This window comes from Bicyclus anynana, chromosome 15, assembly GCF_947172395.1.
Source record: "Bicyclus anynana chromosome 15, ilBicAnyn1.1, whole genome shotgun sequence".
NCBI lineage: Eukaryota > Metazoa > Arthropoda > Insecta > Lepidoptera > Nymphalidae > Bicyclus > Bicyclus anynana.
Window position 1 is genome coordinate 16,073,085 of NC_069097.1, and position 22,364 is coordinate 16,095,448.

At 37.6% G+C, this 22,364-nt stretch overlaps 1 protein-coding gene across 1 annotated transcript in view; it reads left to right on the forward strand.

The window, feature by feature from the left end:
- Window positions 1-239: 239 nt before the first annotated feature.
- Window positions 240-22,364, forward strand: part of LOC112047476 (low-density lipoprotein receptor-related protein 2) — a 199,695-nt gene continuing 177,570 nt past the window's right edge. The window contains exon 1 of the mRNA XM_052885787.1: window positions 240-514. Within this exon, the coding sequence (XP_052741747.1) occupies window positions 433-514 (82 nt within the window). The 5' untranslated portion in view covers window positions 240-432. The remainder of the gene's footprint in view (window positions 515-22,364) is intronic.

Sequence of the window (22,364 nt, forward strand, 5' to 3'; positions counted from 1 at the left end):
GTTATAAATAATGTATTTATTGATGAAATTGAAAATTGAAATATTAAATCCGTTTAATAATTTTGAAGATTATCGGGAACAGACATACAGACGTGACAGAAGACTTTGTTAACTTGTTAAATTATAATTTATGTAAAAATATTTGAAATTATTAAATGAAGTTAGTGAGGCATTGATAGGTCATACGCTCGCCACCCCACCGGAGCCGGCCGGCGAGGGCGACGCAACCTTCCCACCATTCGGCAGTCGCTCCCGCGCGCTCGATCGAGACGTTTCTTTGACGCCGGGCGGAGCGAATACACGTCACCAACTTTCCAAACGGGCGAACTTTCTAACTAAACTGAAAATCGGTCGGCGTGCGTGGATAGTGCTTACTGTTTAGAAGAGAGTGTTGTTTCAGTGTTTTATGGTGTTGATGTGGTGTTGCTGAAGATGCGGGGCGCCTGGGGGGCGTTCTGGCTCCTGCTGCTGGTCACGGCTGCCGCCGCTCAGATAGACACGAGGCATTTATCAGGTCAGACCACGAGAAGCACGCTCTTTGGTCTATATTGAATGTATGGTCGAAGTTCTTTGCCTGTCCCATAGGGCCAAACTTAAAAAAAAATAAATGGGATCGTTTAAAAGTTGCAACTTTGCCAGTTTGATTTCTTGCACACATGACACAAGGCAACTAATAAATTGCTATGTGGATGGTATCTATTTAATTCAAAATAGTGAAGTAAGCATGTAGGTATAATAAAACTCATTCTAAATTTTAATTAGGTACGGAAGCAATGTACAGAATAACGTTATTCCTACAAAAAATATATTTCAAGAGAAAAAGAAGTAAAAAGTTACGATTTACATCGTCGTGGCAGTTTAATTCTTTTAAGGCCGTTAGGTTAACTGTTGGTGTAACAATGAAACTTTCATTTTTAGTGAGTGACAACTAACTGGACAAAAAATATACAAGGTTTTTAAAAGTTCATTCAATTAGCGTTCGTGATAAAAAGTGTGTAAAAAGTAGGGTAGATCCGACTGGCGATGTCGAGTTGTCAGTTGACATAATATTCTTAGAAAGTTTTTAAAAGAGAGCATACTTTCGTTGTGTAGTGAATGAAGTACATACACCTACTTATTTACTGTTTTATGATATTATGTGTATGATATAGTTTGGTGACCAAATCATTTGGGGTATATAATAATTATAATTTCTTTAATTTTGTTATTTGTGTCGGCGGCTTTGTTATTGGAGTATGAGGAAGGAAAATTTTGATTTCCACTGACCGGAAAAGTTCCTTTTATACACTCTTGCTTACTCATTTTGAAACCTTACACTTTGCGACGTCTTTTGTATACCTATGAGTAGGTATTCGTTTGTAAGTGGACCGTTACCATAACCTCAGATTAATGACGAACATGCTTCTTGAAATATTTAGTTATTTATTACTTACTCGTATTTACGAAATATGATAGCTCGAAGTTTTTTCGCGGATCCTGTCGACTTTTTAGGATACGCGATTATAGGACACAAGTTCTTTGTTGAATTTTGCAAGGTTAAAGCTATTTAGTGTTCGACAGAATGATTCTTCCATCGACTGAATTTTAGCTGGTGGGAGGCTTCGGTCGTGGCTAATTACCACCCTACCGGCAAAAACGTACCGCCAAGCGATTTAGCGTTTCGTTACGATGCCGTGTAGAAACCGGAAGGGGTGTGGATTTTCATCCTCCTCCTAACAAGTTACCCCGCTTCCATCTTAGACTGCATCATCACTTACCAGTGAGATTGTAGTCAAGGGCTAACTTGTAAAGAATAAAAAAAAAGACAATTAACTACTAAAAAAAACCCATGGTAAGCGCGTTGATATTATTTAGGTAGTAGGTAGGTAATAAACCAAGTGAGTTTGGCTGCTTACGAGCGAGTCACGATTTTCCTGTGCTGTAGCATCATAAGCGCGGTGACGAGCGTCACTGAATACCAATGAGGTGAGCTGATGTATGATGTGGTAGAGCGCGCGTTCCCTGAACTCAGAGACAGTTCACGTCAAATAAGTCTGAAGTCTACGAAATATGATTATTTTATCTTTGATTGTGTAACCTAACCGCTGGACACTTGCGACTCAAGATCGTGTTGTTTGGAAGTCCTTATAAACGGTTAATGTCCGGCAGTGGGTTGCAGCTGCACGTACGGGCGATTAATACAATCGAGTGGAAAGTCCGCTACTACGATTTAAATTTTAATTAAGTATGGATTAGCGTATTATGATACTTACAACTTAATAGTGACAAATCTTTGTGTTAAGTATTCTTAAAAGTTTATAATACAATCATAAACTCACCGTTAATTCAACACTCAGAGTAGCTTATCATAAGTTTGTTCTGATATGTTGTGAGCATCAAACGTCGATGTTGGCGTCGCGCATGATTGGGCGCCGCGTTCAAAAGAGTTCAACGCGCTGTGTTCCGACGCGATATCGAAATGTAATGTATGGTTATTGTATCATCACTATTTTGGTTTAGATTAACTAAATCTTGTTAGGTTAACTAGTTACTAAACTAATTAGGTTAAATTGAGATTGATTGACCAGGAAATTGACCTCTTCTATACCTCGGCTACGGCTTTATAAAAAAAATAAAGATCCTTAACATTGATATGGTTTCTATAAGATGTTGTTATTTGCAGGTTAGCAAATTACGTAATATCTTAAGACAGAAGATTATTTATGTAGGGACTGAATAAAATAACCGACTTGGTATTACATAGATCTCACAACTTTTTACGGTAGAAGAACTGAATTGCAAGACTTTTTTTACATGTATTGTTTTTGATGGCATATTATATCCCAGTGTTGCCCGTTTCGGATTTTTGGTTTTTCAATTAACTTGTATTTTTTTTGTTAAGTTTTTAATAGATTTAAATGTAATAAAAGTAGTGTATGGATTGAATTATTTGGCTGTGAATTCTCAAAAACTCGAGCGGTTTTGCAGTCTATATCGATCTGTGATAGCCAGACCTTAGTTTTTTATAAAATCTAAGTTGAAGCTTTGTCAGCCGCTCCTATCCTAAGAAGATAAGAATTGTAGGCAATTTTGGAGTTAGGTCATCGTAGTTTTGGGAGATGAATGTGAGAGTATTTACACCATACATTAAAAATGTAAATTGTTGTCGTGATTGTATTATTTAATCTAATCTAAATTTATATAAAAGCGAAAGGACACTCATCATGAAATATCGAAAATTGCTTGACGTACAGAGTTGAAATTTGACACTGAGGTAGTTTATAGTTAGTTGATGTCCGATATATCCACATATTTGCAGCGCTGTCGGCATGGCGTCCGGTAAAACTCATCGTGTGTTGCTCGTGATCCTTCAAGTCCATCCGTCATGCACATCGGATATGTGGATATATCGGACCATGGGTAGCTAGCAGTAACGAAGACTGAAATTTTCTTGTAGGTAACCCGTTAATGTAGTTTTAGACTGAATGTGTTTGACCCTTATTTTAGGGGGTAATTGTGGCATCAGTATCCGTAAAACTCGAGGATTTTTAAAAGGAAACCCGATAGGAATCGGGTTATTAGAAACCAACGCTCCTGGTAGCTAGTCTAAGTAAGGATTTGCGATAGGGTCAGATAAACTGCAGATAGCCAGCTAGTTTGTTTTCTAAAAAAAAATTACAATTTATTTATTAACTGTGATTCTAACTATGAGTCGTAATGTCGCCAGCTGTCAAACTATAGCCGTACAGTGCGCTATAGGTGGCTATAGTGAGTGCGTGATGCGACATTGACCGCCGGAAGTGGATTCGTCTCGACGTGTCGCCACTCAATGGGCCGCTTCCGCCCGCGCTTGCGGTCGCGCCACGCCAATTTGCACCTTATGCCTTCTACATAACGCGCTCTCACCCGAAGATTGATACAATCGTGTACAGATTACGTGCCTTTACATCTTACGACTTTACGTCGAACACAAGAGCACTAAGAATAGGACAAATCTTGACATATACAAAAGAATTTTCAAGATTGGTTGACATTTGACGGTAATATTGACGAACATACATTACAACCGAACATAGAATCTCCTCCTTTTTGGATATCGGTTAATTAGCCAACGTATAGTAGTTGTCGCATACAATCATAAGTCACATTTAGTCCAAAAGGCGGGAATTCAAGCCATGAAATTCCCGTTATTAAATCCGGCCCTTGTATCGAGGCTTAATCTACTCGTGAAAACTGCATTAAAATCAGATCAGTGTATGAGTGATGTTGGAACAAATAGACAGTTGAATGACGCCTCCTCAGTAAAACATCATTGCCTACATAGTGATTTGCTGCACTACAGTTCGTTTCATATAGGATGGTGCGGGTGACAGTTCGTTTCACTTTTGAAAGTTTGCCGCGTATACGATAATTATTATTATTCACGATAATAGTACGTATAATGAACGTCATACAGGCGACTGTCAGTTGCTCTGAAAAGCACTTTATTAAGAAAACATCGTGTCGCTGTCCGCTGCTGTAAATGCATCATTGAAATTATTAGTGAGAATGCAGGGAACAGACTGATCGTACTCTCGTGTCCACTCCTGGGCCTCACAGCGCCAGTGGTCGGCCTCAATCAGTGGCAGAAGTGAGTAGTGACGCGCTTACTTCTACATTGATTTAAAAACTAGCCGATACCCCGCGGTTCCACCAGCGTAGTTCTCGTTCCCGTAAAAATACGGGGATAAAATATAGCCTATGCCATTCAATAAAACCAACGTAACTAACTCAAAATAACGTAGTGGTAAGAGAATTTAAAAAATCTATTCAGTAGATTCAGAGATGAGCCGCGATAGCCCAGTGGATGTGACCTCTGCCTCCGATTCCGGAGGTTGTGGGTTCGAATCCGGTACCAGCGGTCTCCAACTTTTTAGTTATGTGCATTTTAAGAAATTAAATATCGTATCGTATATACGTGTCTCAAACGGTGAAGGAAAAACATCGTGAGGAAACCGCATACCAAAGAAAAAATGCAGACTCATGTCTTTTCCGTAATTGAAGTCAAGGTTATCTAAAATACCTAAACGTAAACAAAATTAGAAATAATTAAGAAGGTCACATTACTTAATTAGGTATTTCTAAGAATCTTGGCTTATAAAGTGCTTATTGGCTTTTTAGTGAACATCTTAATTACTTAGTTATCTAATTTGGTAAAACTCTATTAAAGGTATTACAAAACGTAACAAATCAGGTAATGGCTACCGAATTCAGCTTACGGCGTTCAGGCTTGTATGGAAGATTTGCATTTTCCTTCTCTGGGCTTATTAACCTACTTCAGAAAAGGAGCATACGATTAAGCTAAACAATGTTTAGAAAGGGATATGTTAGTGTTTTAGACGTATAAGCCTCCGATAAGTACAAAAGTCCTTCGTGGGATTAAGTAATTTAGGGATTAGGTGTTCCTTCGGTTTGTTCTTATTCCCTGTTGCACTAAAGTGGCGCACCTTGCTATATCATCTATGATTGGTCTCCTGCCTTACTGAAATTCTATCTTAATGCCTTTTAAATGACTCTCCCAGACCAGTGAAAAATTTGCTATCGTTGTGGTGAGGCAGTAGAGAGGAGCTCCTGGGTCTTTACTCACGTCGTCATGATAGAGTACTTCAAAACATACGTGAAGCTATAAACCTTTCAGTAAGTAGAGCTACAAAAGGATTGACTACAAATACATTACAAATTAACTTCGTCAAAGGCTCAATATCAAATTAGTCTAGTAAGCTCTATTCAATCCTAGGTTCTGCACCTGATTGGACTTTATTAATGTATGAGTTTGAAAAATATTATAAAATCCCAGCGGATGTCGCTATTTCGATATCTAGACCAGACATTTTCCTTTTTTCCAAACAAACTAAGCGTAACTAACATTCCGAAGGACCACAGTATAAAAGTGAACAAATATTGTGACCTAACAAATGAACTAACTAAAAATGGCTATCTGGTTAGTCAGTACGTCGTAAAATTAGATGCGAGAGGTTTACCAACCAGTGAAATCTCCCTATAACTTTCTTAAAAACATTAGAACTGCAGCAACTTCTACGTTAGAGCGGGTATCCAAGGCTGCTCAATTAGGATTTCACCAAATTTGGCTAAACAGGGAGAACAACACGAGCAGAGAAGGGGAGTGTTAATCGATTGTCAAGGATAACCCTACGGTCATTGGTCACAGTCCAGGACTGTGCTCGGAGTTCTTCTCTCTGCCACGCGATGACTCGGCATCCGCACGGTGAGTGCATGGATAGCTAAGATAGTCGTCTCTCTAAAAAAAAAAAAATATGGACCTTCCATTCTATAACCTTCAGAGAATCTAATCTGTACTTCTACTGATGACTTTCTCAATGGAAGGAAACCGTCTTTCATCTTAACACAGGAAATGGATCCGGAAAGTAAACACTAATTTGTAAATTTCAATTAATTATGAGTAATACTGTAAATGTTCATTAATTCTATTAAAACAACCAAACGAAATGATCACGCAACAGTTCGTAGCCGAAGTAAGTAACTTATTCAATATTATCGAACTTCCTCATAATGCAAGTTTGTTATAAGTTAGCGGCTGATGAGAGAGGGGTAGTAATCATATTGTGAGCACGCGAGGCAAGTCTTAGGGGTAACTCAGTAAGGGGTGCCTACCACCTACACCATAATTGGATATAGCAACTTTTCGCGCGGCGTCAGTAACTACCTATAAAGTCAAACTGCAGACTCAAACAGGATAAAGTTTAAGAGTAAATCTTGACTAACTGCTGCTGAAACTTAAACTCAAAATTTCTTTATTATCTATTCTGTACTATTACCGTTATAAAGTTATAAAACTGCGATGGGGCTGTCTCGACTGCATATCTGTCTGTCTAATATTTTTATGTATCTAGACGAACAAGAATAAATACTTGAGTAAATCTAAATCTGTAAGTACATAGAGAAAAATAAAACAAAATTAGTATGGGATCCGATTGCAAAGCTACTTGCCGAGTTGACTGTGAATCTAAACCATATAAAGATATACTCAAACAAGAAAAATCTAAATTGTTCTTAAGTGATGTGCGAACAAACAATCGCCAATTGATTTTTTCTATTTAACACCTCACTAGACATCATTATCAGTTGAGAAAATACGTCACTAGTTTACGATCATATTCGACATATAACTATAATTCAATCTAGAATATTTCGCTATAGAGGCTGGCGTTGGTTGACTAGACTTAGGTCATGTGAGACCAGTTTCTAAATCTATATTAAACCACGATTATTTTGATGCTTGCCATTTTCCAGCAAAAGCTCAATTAAACCCAGTCCCCATAGCATAAGGTACAAAAAGCGGTCAGTCGTGTACAAAATTTTCCGACTGGTTTCGGTGTCATTGACCGCCTTTCATACGAGCTCGGTGATTTTCGCAGAAATGAGTCCATTGCTGTGCCTATTCGTAAGGACAACTTGGACTAGTATAGAGGCCGGGCGATGTATGGTTAACAAAATAATTGAACCGAATGTATTTCGTGTGTTAGGTGTTTGGGTAGACGGTCGCAGGCTCTTGAGGGGTTTTATAGTGACATTGACAGTGCCTACCTAGTCGAATTCGAATTATTATATAAGTTGTTCGTAGTTCGCGACTTGGATCGCGTAGAATCAGTTTTTATACGATTTCAAGTATTATTTACTTGAGTAGACTCGAACACTTTATTTTCTCTTCTCACAAGTTATTGAGAGATATTCTTAGTAAGAAAAATACCTACTTGCTACTTGAATGCTTTACTACTATTGAGTACAAAAATATTACATCTACGCGAAAGTAAGGTTTCTTAATCACTTTCCATTTTTGAAACCTTGAAATGTGTTCATAATGTAAACTAGGTTGGATATTGACCGACGGTTTGACGTGCTCTCTTGACTGATTCTAAGAATATCTTGGAACAAATAAAAGTTTAACATTTAACTAAGACTTGAAACCGATTTGAAACCATGTTAACCCATATATGCCCAGAATTATTTTTATCTCACTCTCACAATACACTGCTAAAATATAGATTGCCCTAGTATGTGTTTCCTGACACGTATAATTTGTTCACCTACAAGGCAAGTGTGAATAGGCATCTTCTAGGCAAGCGCGCTTCATCTTAGTCCTCATCATTGCTTTCCACCAGGCTTGATTGTCGAAAGGCTGCATAAAATAACATGTAAGTCCAAATACTGACCCAACAATGTACTTAAAATACCTTGTGTATAATATAAAACAATAATTCTTTACTTTATTTCCGTAATGAAACAGCATTAATTTCGTTTACGCCTCATTAAGTTTTCTTGCTTAAGGCAAAATGATGTGCAATGTAGGTACAGTGGTGCACCAATGTGGATTGAACCTAGGACCTATATTTTATTATTGCTATCTGATGAAGGTCGTCGGATCGGCGCGAAGTATGCAACAGTTGCTAAAATGTAATCGCTCCGTAACGCGACTTCCCGGAGTTTCACCGCTCGCGTGTTGCCGGATCTGTTGCAGTGAGCCGTTGCCTAAGCAGCTGCCTTTCCCACTAACATGCACCAGTTGAGTAACGTGCAGCGAGTAGCTTGCTGGGAATAATGAACTTCTTACTAGAAAAGTCTTTAACCGTTTATAATCTTCAAAAAGTGAATAAAATCTTTCTAAGGGTTGGGTGTCAATGAAAAATACTGTTAGACGTGTTACTAGCGCATGAAAAATGAGGCGCTCAAAAGAGGAATTTTATAATGAACTCAATGTTAGTTGTGGTAAACAACGAACGTTGAGTGCACAATCCATTTCTGATCTATTTCTACAGAAAGAATTACTTATGCTACTTCTCCGTCCGTTTCAATTTGATACTTCAGAGCTATTTCTCAGAAAAAAAGGCCGTTACAGGCGGATGGGTTTCCTTTATTTTCAGATGAAAATTCCTAGTAGGTATTTCTTTACCTTAAACTAAAACTAGAGTTCCAAATACGCTACGCAACTAGATGTCGACCCAGTGCATGTCTACTGAGTATAATAGAATCTCCAAAAGGAATTGTAGGCTTTCGCTCGCGAAATAATGTGAAACTATTTAACCAAAAAATTTTAATTGGATTCCTCTCTGCTCGTTACAGGCAGGTGAGAAACTTTAGAGCAATTAAAAAAGAGATCTCACAATCACGAAAGATTCTGTTTTTTTCAATTGTTTTCATTGAAAATAAATTCGAAAATCTCATAATGGTACCGTGAGTGTGGAATTCAAAAATTCTTTTGGATGTAACTAATTTTGTAAATTAATTGAAGTGGTTAATTTCTTTCTTTTTACAAAGTCCACTCAGCACGGCTATTACATCAGGCTTACGTTGATGGATTTTATTTCCACGATTCATATTTATACATATAAAGGCGTAAGATAGCCATCATCGTCAATACTAGTTTATTGCGTAGCTATGTAGTTAAACCGGCAAGGAAAATAATTAAAAGGATGACGAATAAATGTTAAGATACCTATTATTATTATGATTGCAGTAATAATCAGATGCAATCAACTATCTTCCGTAGATCCTCCACCAAACGGGTATTATCACATAACATAGAAACCGCTATAGCTAAAGTGTTTTTAGATAGCATGGGTACGGTGACAGTTGCCTTATGACGTCATAATACGTACTATTATCGTGAATCGCGACAAACTTTCAACAGTGAAATGAGTCACCGTACCCTTGCTATTTGAAAAACACTATATATTTATTATTCCGTGGGTATTATAGTAAATAGCACAATGTAATCAAGTTTCCCATCTATTCTATGTGATTTTGCCTAGCGGTTGAGTTGTTGTTTCTAGCATTCCTGGCCAATCTAAACGTACAGTGCCTTCATATCTTATTGTTTAAGAATAGCTCTCGGATAGGTCTGTCTTATTTGGTTAATCTAGGCTTATACATTATAAAAAAGTACCCTGTTTGCACCAAGCTGCTAGTGCAAGCTACAGGTATTGGCGGCAGGATAGTACAGAGCAAAGTACTGTGCTCATTATATAAATGTTAAATAAAACTATTAGTTTAACAACGATGTAGTGAGTGTTAATTTGAATGGTAGGTACAACGATGTATATAATAACCCAGTAAAGATGCAGCGCCTGTGCTGGCAGCGGCATGCGGCAGGTACTCGTAGGTCGGCAGCCTGCGCCTGGCACGGGCCGGCACCACCGGCACGGCGCGCGCGCATTCCGACGTAATCACACGTAACGCGCCCTGCGGAACTACCGCCACAAGAACTCGCTCGACTCACTGAGGCTTAGAGTCATCAAACAGCCTGATTTTGCGGCCCACTTTTGGGCCAGACCTCCCTCCTTATAAGAAAGGGGGCATGGAGCATAGACTCACCACGCTTCTCCAATGAGAAGCGTGGTGAGTCTTTCTTCTCCTTTTTTTTTTAAAAGAATATTTGGGTGATAATGTTAAATTTATTAACGACCACTATCAGGTGTTAAAATTTAAATTGTTGTTTAAAATTTAAAAAAAAAATTTAATTTTCATTCTGGTCATTACCTTAATGGTAACAATGAGAATTTAAGTCTATGTATTATTCGTTAAAGAAAAAAAAGTTGAGGGCCAGGCTATGTTTACTCTGTTCTTAGTCTGTCAATTTGCATTGCAATAGTCTGGATTATATCTTCTTTGTTCATATAACCTTTGCAATTGAGCCGTTAGAAAAAACTGCCGATGGTGGCAATGATTCTGTTTAGAAAGCCAAGCTAAATTACTTTAATATTATGAAGGCTGAACCCAAGACGTCGTGATTTGAAGTCACTTAGTTTAACCAATGAACCAACGAAGCAAGTCTTTAGACCTTACTTAGGTAAGGTCTTTCGCTTGATGTCAAATGACAGTGCAGTTTGTTGCAGTCAGCGCTAATTTGTCTTTGAATAATAAAACAAGAACAGCTTTGTGATGGCAACTATGACCGTTTAGTGAAGCGGACAGTAAATACTAATCAGTGACGTCATTAGTCTCCTAAGATCTGTCCTTGGCCTTTCCGCGGTATCGTTGTACAGCAGTTTTCCGTAACCGTGTTATGTATCTCATTATGTCGAGAGGTTCAAACAAGGTCGCCCTTTTACTTGGCGGTCAAGGATCACTGAGCCGAACTCTGATAAACACCTAGTTATACGAGATTTGGACCTACATCGGCAAGAAATGTTTATTTCTATTCTTAGATAGTGCTTTTATATTTTTTTTTACTTATAAGTGTTTATACTTGAATGTATTATTATACACCTGCTGGTTTTGAAACTTATTCCAAGTTCGTTTTATAATAGCTGAAATAAAAACGAATGGAATACGGTTTAAGGCTTTAGAGCAAGTATTGCGTTGCAGCTGACATAGCAGTTTCATTAACTTTATAATAAAACTAATTCCACCTAGTGTACAGACGTGATTATAAAGTTACTAACTGAATCGACTTAAAATTGGACTTGGATTGGAGAGTTAGATCTTAAATTCACACACTTGTTCCAGTATTGTGCCCTTTAAAATACGAACTTACTTAGCTACTCGTAGTTTACTAGGGGCCACGCATCGATCTCCTATTAAAAAGTGAATGCACAGTCAGCGACCAAAAAACGCCCCTACTCAATGAGTGCCAAACACAACTTCTTGGCACTCAATGCAAGTAGTCGCATTTGCAAATTTAAACTCAATTCTTAAGGTTGAATTTGCTCTGAATTTGGGATTTTATTGGATATTAGAGTATGTTTAAAGGCCTAGGTATAATTTTCTTTACCAATAATTCTAAAACTGTCAAAGCAAAATTGGTCAGTTTTTAAGTGAAATTTTCTATATCATTGTGCGTCCTTTTGTTATAGGCCAGGGTAGGCGAACCAATGGCACGCGTGCCATTGATGGCACGCGACACAATATTTTGGGCACGTCGCCGATCATAAAACATGTGTAAAGTAGGTATTTGACATAAATTATCTGTCATCTAACCTGCAGCAACAGAAGTCACACTAATTTTACAATAATTTAATTTATGCGTGTAATAAAAACATTCCAAAATGTACCTCTTTTGTTTACTTTATTTCATAAAGAGTTTTGATAGTATTTATTATTGTTATTCTCCAAATAATCAGAAAGTCAAAATTATTTGATGGCACGCCAATGACCCCATTAAACATTTTTTAGAAAAAATGGCACGTTGATGCATAAAGGTTCGCCTACCCTGTTATAGGCGGTCAATGGGGCCACGGTGCCATAGTAAAATCTACTGAATATTTTTTCTTATTTTACTCTTACAGCGTCCTTTTTTGAAATCTGATGGTTATAAAAATAAGCAGCGCTTTCGTCACAATGTACAGTTTTTACCCGCCATGTCGAAATCTATTGTCCGTCAGCTGAGAGTCAGGCGTTGCGATATCGCGGTGGGAACTGGGGACAATGCATCCAGTCACAGACTGCGTTATGAAAGGCTGGTCGGTCGAGAACAGCTTAGGCATTTAGGTTTTGTTTAGTTAATTGTCGTTTGGTTGTTTTTGCGGTATTTGCAGCTCGTTATATACTTTTTATACCTTTTAGTACATAAAACTAGACAACAATACACTGCAACAGTGTCAAGTCTTTGTTCTAGCTCGTTGTGACGTCTTGTGACGTCGTAGGCAATTAATGATCGTTAGATTTGTATGGGCGTTTAAACAAAATCTATATCTTTATTCTATATTAATATAATAAAGCTGAAGAGTTTGTTTGTTTGTTTGTTTGTTTGATTGAACGCGCTAATCTCAGGAACTACTGGTCCGATTTGAAAAATTCTTTCACTGTTAGATAGCCCATTTATCGAGGAAGGCTATAGGCTATATATTATCCCCATATTCCTACGGGAACGGAAACCACGCGGGTGAAACCGCGTGGCGTCAGCTAGTTACTAATATCTTTGTTATTTCTGCGTTTATGTTTATAGTTCACATATTAAAAAATTACACATTTAATGTAAGGAAGCTAAAACTGTACGAATTTTCATCTAATTATGATAAAATATTTTTAATAGATTTTGAACTTTAATCTTATTTATTTTGCAAATATCCAGTCAATCTTTGCCTTTTATGTATAAATTAGTTAACATTGACCTTATTTACCCGAATGTATCATTAAAATCAATATATTCAAACCTAGTCATCATCCCCATTATGATGATTTACTCACTTATGATGGTTTCGCAAACTAAGTGACTTACATGGATTTTTTTTGAAAATATGAAAGTACTTGTATGAAGTCATCAAAACGTCAGATATACATTAAACCTCGCGCTGCTGCTATATTACGGATGAATATAATAAAATTATATTCATCACATGTTCATTAGTAAACAACATAACTGTAAACTATTCTATTCAATAGCTTGTGGTATCTCACATAAGTCGATCAGGCCAAGAAACAGCTCATTAGCGATAAATACTTACTTTAGCTTTAATTTATTTTCTTTGTGACTGTTTATTTCTTTGATGTACATCAGCTACTATATTTCCAGTGTAACTCTAAAATATCTCTTACCTAGACGGCTGATTTTAAGTGTGATTAATTGGTGATTACCAAACGAAGCCGTTCGGCCGAGACATTAGTATGCAACAAGTATAGTTAAAGTTTTAGTTAACCAAACCCAAACATACAGAGATGCCTTTGTCTCTAGAGCACGGTTTATTTACTAATAAATACTATTAGCTATCCTGCGGTTTTCCCCAAGTGTGTGTTATAATTGGCAAGCTGGTGTGTGTGTAATCAGGGCGAGTTATCAGCGCGTCGCAGGCGGCGCTAAGACAATATAATTACCCTTTGTGCGCGTGTTTGTTTGTCTGTGGCCCCGTTAGCTGCGGAAACTTCGCCGCAGCAGACATATACAGAAACTAAGTTAATTAGGAATGTGGTCCCACTCCCAGTCTCTGTTTGGGATTGTACGACTCTACTTGTACGGTGCGTCGTTAAAGATAAACGTGTGTTATATTAAAACGTTGATTATGTAGGAAATTCAAAATCTATAAAATTGTACCTAATAAAAATTTATTTGGTAATGAATAATATATGCTATTCTTCGTACAATTTTTTCGTATTAAACCATAATCAAAAATCTCAAATCGGCTATAAAGCACCTCTCTAAAGATGTTGACTAAGCACTTTTTAATTACCTAAGTAAAGAATCACATAATTCGGTTTTAAAGAAATCGAAGAATAATCTGACTGCAGTGTAAAAATATATAAAATAACTTGCTCCCTCGTTAAGTATTCATTACATACATAAAATACTTACTTTACCATTATAATTACTTTTTATGATACATCGTAATGTATAATATCCGCATAATAATAAATTATTATTAATATAAATACAAAGTAGTATAAGGCGCGTGTTGAAGTGATTTCGTGTCCTTATTTGAATAACTGCGTAGTTATTGTATGGAATACCTACTGTAGGTACAGGTCAGACATCATGGTGTGAATACATGTACATATCATTTAATAAACATAGTGTTTAGACGAGAATTCTCGAAGCGAGACTTCTTGGAACATGACCTTACTCGAGAAGGGAAAAAAGTGTCCAGGGATTCCCAGAAAAACGCCGGTTGCGGTCAAGTTTGTTTTCCGCTGATGGCATTTTCGTAGGAAGGAATCACAGAAGGTGCAAGGTTTTTTTTTTCAAAAGAACTTTAATGTTTTCGTAATTTGATATACATTTAACATTAGTGGACGCCCGCAATTTCATCAACGTAGATTTAGATTTTACATAAAAATCATCTGATTATTTTTTGTTGAAGATGCATGTATGATGATGAAAATATAGATAAATTATCTATATTTTATGATGCATACTATTAAATATAAAAAAATAAAATAAAATAAAAAAATAATTATTATTTTGCCACACATTCAATCCAAATTCAAGCCGATCCGATTGCTTCGTAAGTACTCGTAAGTAAAGTAAATTGTTATGTGTAAAAATGTTTTTTTGTTCTTGGCTGGTACTGGTATTAGATACGAGTAATAATTATCCCCCTAAAATATATTCTTGTGAAGTAATGCGAATGAATATTGCTTGCACTGTAAAGTAGTGAACTCTATCATAGTGGATAGTTTTCAGCGTGTATCTTAGTTTATAAGTTCTCTCCAATCCGTATTCTAGCCACAATGTGTGAATTGGCCGTTTTGTCAAACATCTATTAGAAGAACCTCCTAGTTACACGTATTCTGAGCACCTTCAAATTAAAGAATCGTCCAAGGCATACATTATGACTTAAGTGTAGGAGCACTTAAAGGACTAGGATTCACACAGAACACTACTCTCGTGCATAAGGTTTCTAACCTACAAGGGTAGGTACCTACTTGCAAATTGTAACAAATTGACATTTACTTCTCCAATACAGGCTCGTAATTAATCGCCAGGGTAAGCAGTGAATTTTTGCTTCTATTAAGTACACGCCACTGAGTCTATGATAGAGTTAGACAGTGTTGTGAAAGTTAATCTTACTATGTCGATTCAAACAAACCCTACTCGTGTTTTATATTTTAATATTTTAAACAAGGAACTGGACATATTTCGCTGACCGTGGAAGACAACGGCCGCGATCAGCATATATCTTCCGTCTGTCGAGCAGCGCTGATCTTGCATGTTGTACGTTCAGGCAGCGAATTCAATTCTCCCTCCCCCCCACCGTACCCGGAGAGCACGCGCTTCCGCGGGACGTGCTCTGTGTGCTAAACTAACAAGCGATCAAACTATCGTATTTGTAGCCGATATACCTACTCGCAAATAGAATAAAAGTTAAAAAGGACAACCAATATACATGAAATAGCAGAGGAAACTTACAATATTTTCAATAACGCCATATTAAAGATTCATAAGTAGGTAGTGGGTAAATTGATTTCTATTTTTTACGACTGTTAGACATTCTTCCCAAATCTTGCCAGTTAGGCAAGAATACCAATGTAAATTTTGTTTGGAATGGTGAAATTGTCGGATTGATCTTGTCTTCAATAATAATAATAATCTTTATTGCACTTACCAATATTATTTAATTAATAATTTTTTAATTTACCAATATTTTAATTAGAGATTCAGGAAGTGTATGACTAAGAAAAAAACTAATTCCTAAACTAACATTGCATGCAACAAGCATTGATTTTTGGAAATACTGAATACTGAATTTTAATGCGATTATCACAGGTAGCTTAAGTAAAGCCAATATATCTATACGATTACGATCGGATATATGAAAAAAATATTATCTTCATGGTTTATAAGTTTCGCAGAGGCTCAGAGTCATCTTAGCCCGACAATTACTGTATCATTTAACATCTGACTCATTAAAACAGGTGTAGATAAATATTTACCAACGAAACAGCGCAAAACAATCCGTCCCGTAAACAAGATACCTGCAGATATGAGACTACACACAAACACACAATAGTCTTTGTCTGATAGCGCCGACCTTCAGCCAGTCACGTCCAGCGACGTTTAGTAAGCTGCACTAAGTTAAGGTTTAAAATAAGGAAAAGGTCATAAGGGTTGACTAATTTTTTAATTAAGCCAACTGTCATTGTTATTATCATACTGTCCATACTATACAAAAATATGTAAATGATAAATCAATATTGTAAGTGTCTCATCAGCCTCGTTGGCCGTGGTTACTCTACGTGACTATGGATCGGAACCTAGAACGGGCATTAGTTGTGATCTTTAAAAAGTCAAACATCATCATCCTTAGCCCGCCCACATTGGAGCTGCGTGATGGTTATAAGCCCCAGAACCCCTCCTATAAGGAGGGAGGCGAGGCGAGGCGAGCCCTGTACTGAGCCAATAAGATAGATCAATATTGTAATTGATCATTATTTTAATAGAGCAATCGCTGATATTTTCGTCGACACTACTTCTTTACCTTCTGAATTGGAGGTTGTCATTTAAAGAAAGAGAAACAAACATAACGGGCACATATCACACAAATAAATACATATTTTTGCGTATTGGCTCAACACACTGGTTAGTCCGTAGTCGACATCTAAGTAAATACTCAAAAGGACATAAATGGACGTTTATTTCATATCGTGCGATACTTTACGAGCTGACACTCTTGCTGGTATGTCATAACTAGTGTTCACGGAACGTGGTCGAGTAATCCTGCCTTTTATAGCCGTGTAACTTGAAGTACTTGAGCAATGCAATTTGATTCATATGTCGGAGGACTCTTGGGCAAGTCAACGCTTTGTGAAATTCCGTTTTATATATTACGAATATAAATTGACTAGGGTAGCCAGAGAATTTAACCAAATGGTAGTTTCACCGACATGAAAAATAATGTGGAAATTTTGATACGAATCTTACTATACATATATGTATAATACATCGATTTGAAATACGTAGGGCCATGGCAACGTTGTATTTAAGTATTTATTTATAATCAACTAGCTTATACCTGTACTTCTAAGTTTACATTTATATTTGTCAATCAATTTGATGCCTGATGATCGTCAAATATAATTTTTCTGTAACCGACGAAAACCCGTATATTTATTTTTATTTATGAGCACGTTGAACTTTTAACAGAGTAGTCCAATTTTGATAATTGTTTTTTTATATCATTATGACGATAGGTTAAGTAGTTAAAGTGTAACATACAAACGTCCTCACTATCGCAATTGTAATATCAATCAGTTATTCGACTACGGTCTCACAATTATGTTTTGTTTCAGGTAACCTTTACTTTATCAAAGAGCTACGCTAGAAGACGAGTGACGTTGGCTGTACCAGGATTTCATGAATATAAAGCGCTTGCAGATTTAGAAGACCTGACACGAGATAAGTTGCCTACACGTCTGTTACGTAGTACTGTGTTATGTAGTAATGATAAATAATGTCCTCACTGAAATACACGGCGTTACGGCGTCGGCAAAAGATATACACTAGCAAATGTCGCGTGGTTCCCGTTCCCGCAGGAATACAGGCATGAAATGTATATCGCCTTACTCGGTGATGATGTACCTTTCTAATGGTGAAAGAATTTTTAAAATCGGTCGAGTAGTTTTTGAGTAAAATCGTAACAAACAAAAAAAAACGATCTTAACTTCAAAAAATCAAATCTTACATGAAATGAATTAAATGAGCGCCGGTGGTAAGACAGTGTCACTCTTCACTTTCCTGGACGCAAATAATCGTGCATTTTCCAAACGCGTGCGTTAACGGGGTCAAGAGTGAGCGGTCGCCCTTCATTGCGTGACTGTCGACAGTTCTTTCACTTTGAAGGTCCATACAGTCCCTATGAGAATCTTCAAGTGTAACGTATAGTCATATTCCATACCACCTCAAAACAAGTAGTTTAGTCCACAGTCCACGCCAAGTGTTAACCGGACGTGAAAGCGTAAAAAACAGACATTCACGGATATAATCAGTGGCGTGCACTTCATAGAAGCAAAAATGCACTGCCTACCCTAAAGTCTCAATAAAAACTTATGTTGGACCACAGAATACATAGTTAGACAAGGAATGTTCCAATTTTTACCCTAGTTAATAACCTTATGGATAACCTAACCTAACCACCATAATGGTGGTTAGGTTAGGTTAGTTATTAATTGAGTTTTGAATAAAATAATCTTCTTACTTCTTCTTTCAAAAGAACTTCGACTTTCAAATGTTTTGACTCTGCAAGTGCAGACGATGTCGCAGGCATTCTAATCAGCCAGTCAAAGATTCTAAATGTAAATGACTTTTAGGGAAATGTACCCTAAAAGTCATTACGACCCCATTACCCCATTAGTTTTGAGAGCGGCCAATGGGTTGTTTAATTAAAAGCCTTCTGCAAAGGAGATAATAATAATCAAAAATCATGTCGCCTGTCGGAACAAAACCCAAATCCATACCCAGTACGGTCAAAACTTCCGACGTTTGTGAAAAGTTAAATTGAACCTTTCAAATCAATGCTTACAAATAATGCGATACCAATTTATTAATTTTAGAGTTTACCTACATTTAATTAATTAAATAAATCTAAGCAACCCAACTTTACAAACAACCAAAAACTCGATTAGGAAAATTTTAAAATAATAAATCTACCGATCTACTCGTATCTATATCGATCTGAATTCTGAAGTGTAGGATCGAACTGCATCTAGATGTACAATACTTATAATTTAAAATCAAAAAATCAAAATCAAAAATCATTTATTTGAAGTAGGCTCAGTTTACTAGCACTTTTGACACGTCAGTTGACTATTTGTAAAGATTCTACCACCGGTTCGGAAGGCAGGTTCTGCTGAGAAAAAACCGGCAAGAAACTCATCAGTTGCTCTTTTTAAAAAACCATCATCATCATCATCATCATCATATCAGCCGATGGACGTCCACTGCAGGACATAGGCCTTTTGTAGGGACTTCCAAACATCACGATACTGAGCCGCCTGCATCCAGCGAATCCCTGCGACTCGCTTGATGTCGTCAGTCCACCTGGTGGGGGGTCGGCCAACACTGCGCTTACTAGTGCGGGGTCGCCATTCCAGCACTTTGGGACCCCAACGTCCATCGGCTCTTCGAACTATGTGCCCCGCCCATTGCCACTTCAGCTTCGCAACTCGTTGAGCTATGTCGGTGACTTTGGTTCTTCTGCGGATCTCCTCATTTCTGATTCGATCACGCAGAGATACTCCTAACATAGCTCGTTCCATCGCCCGCTGTGTGACTCTAAGCCTTCTTATGAGGCCCATAGTTAGCGACCAAGTCTCGGAACCATAGGTCATCACTGGCAACACGCACTGTTCGAAGACTTTTGTCTTCAGGCACTGAGGAATTTCGGACGAAAAGATGTCGCGAAGCTTCCCGAATGCAGCCCAGCCGAGTTGGATTCGACGGTTCACCTCTTTCTCGAAATTGGACCTACCTAACTGGATCATATGTCCTAGGTATATGTATTCGTCTACAATTTCGAGTGCAGCGTTCTCAACTATAACTGGGTGGAGCGATACATGAGCATTACACATTATTTTTGTTTTGCCCATGTTCATTTTCAGGCCCACCTGTTGAGAAACGCTGCTGAGGTCATTGAGCATGGTACTAAGGTCATCCAGAGTCTGTGCCATGATGACTACATCATCCGCGAACCGCAGTTGAGTGATGTACTCGCCATTGATGTTGATGCCAAGTCCGCTCCAGTCCAGAAGCTTAAAGACGTCTTCCAGTGCGGCGGTAAATAGCTTCGGAGAGATCACATCTCCCTGACGCACTCCTCGCTGCAACTGGATTGGCCTCGTAGTCTGATCCTGAATACGGACTGACATAGTGGCGTTTTCGTACAAGCACTTCAACGCTTGGATATACCTGTAATCAATTCGGCATCTCTGCAATGACCTTAGCACAGCCCAGGTTTCCACCGAATCGAAGGCTTTCTCATAGTCCACAAACGCTAAGCAAAGTGGCAGGTTATACTCGTGAGTCTTCTGTATAACCTGCCGCAGCGTATGGATGTGGTCTATGGTACTAAAGCCTTTTCGGAAAAATTGTTCTCGAGAGTCATTACGAATCGTCTCGCTAATAGGTTTGACGACTTCCAGCCTCCCGAACAAGCCGGTTTCCGAAAAGGCTTTAGTAAAAAACCATACAACATTGTAATTTATAATTGATAACAATTACAATTTGTTATAGTTTTACTTTCTGTGTGAAGGTGGAAGCTGATCCAACGGCCTCCAAGCAACTTTATCATTAAGGAACTCATCAATGTTGTAGTACCATCGACTAAGTAAATGTTTTTTAACACATTGCTTAAAGCTATGCATTGGCAGGTCCATCACAGTCTTTCACTTTATTTATTTACTAGTACCTAGTAAAGAAAAACATTTAATTCATAGCGATACTAGTCAATGACTGCGTTTGACCCACATACTGCCTGTACTGATCCTGTCTACGTAGGGCTAAAATATAGTCTATGTTACTCGTGGATAATGTCGCTTTCCATTAGTGAAAGAACTTTTAAATTTAGCCGCGTAACCGTAACAAACAAAATCACATTCGTATTTATAATATTAGCTACGAGTGGGAATAGATGTAACGGTACAATTATCGATTAAAATACAAATAATGTGGTATTTGTGTTAAAGTCACACAGTTGTTTGTGTACGGTTTAGCACAAGTTAGTGTTTCGTTAGTTTATATACTGGAGATGTGTGTATTAGCATACAATGCGCGGGGTGAACGACCTGTGACGTCACTGCTCTCCGCCGGATGTGGCTGTACATCTTCGCTGAGGTGACATATGGAATGTTCAAGTGACATAAAAAGTATATTAAAAAAATTAATGCTGCATGCCTATTTAAATCTCCGGAACTCTATCTATGGGCCTTCAGAAGGATTGTTAAAAGAAGTAAACATCACCCATTTCTATTCTCTCCAATTATAATCATTGCTGTGTTTCGCCTCATCATTATTGATACGGCCTCTCTAAGACTTTCAAACACCGGGTTGTTTGAAAGTTTTTAGCGTCTCAAAACCGGTTCAAAACCTTGTTTTGGTTGGCAAGCTCTTGCCGTTGTTTGCTGTGTGTTATTCTAATTTAAGAAATAAATATTATCCATGTTGATTATTAAAAAAAAATACTTTTTAACTGAACTTTTAGACTAACGTTCTTATTATTTTGATAACATCAGTTAACCAAAAATAACCGTGAAAATCTGGCGCACACAAAAGTCCCTTGTCGTCATGTATGATTAGCATTAATTCTCGTGCGAGTGATTGACCCAAAACAATGCGGCACACGCGTTTGTATAGGCGGGGTTGGCGACCGACGGACTGTGACGTCACCGGCTTACTCGCGGTCACACTTGGCTGCATGGCGCTGTAAAACATTTTGTATTGAAACAGTAAATCAGTAAAGCCTGGAGATTTAAATCTCTTATTCTGTTCTCAATTAACTCAATTTTTTTATTAACTAATTACTGTAAAAATGTCTTTAGTTGTTCATCTCTGTAATAAAACAAAGGTAGTTAACCTTTAGATTAATAAATAAGTCTCGCTATGCTTCAACTATGCTTAAAGCATTTATAGTACCAGAACAATCTGAACAGAAATAGATTCTAGTCTAGCATTCTAGAGTAGAGCGGCTACTTTTAGCTCAATATTCTCACGGTAATTACGTCATACAGGAACGCGAAATTGCTTGGCGGGACCTCTGTGTCATTCGAAACTTGAGCCAATTAGAATTCTAAATTGACCTGGGAGTCGAATCCAAACCTCTCAGTTATAAAGCAAAGCATTTGTGTCTAACTGGCAAACGGTAATTATTGTTTACGCACAACTACGAAGTATTTCTCGTTAATTGGCTAATGAAGAAAGAAAATAATCTCGTCTAATTGCTTGTCTA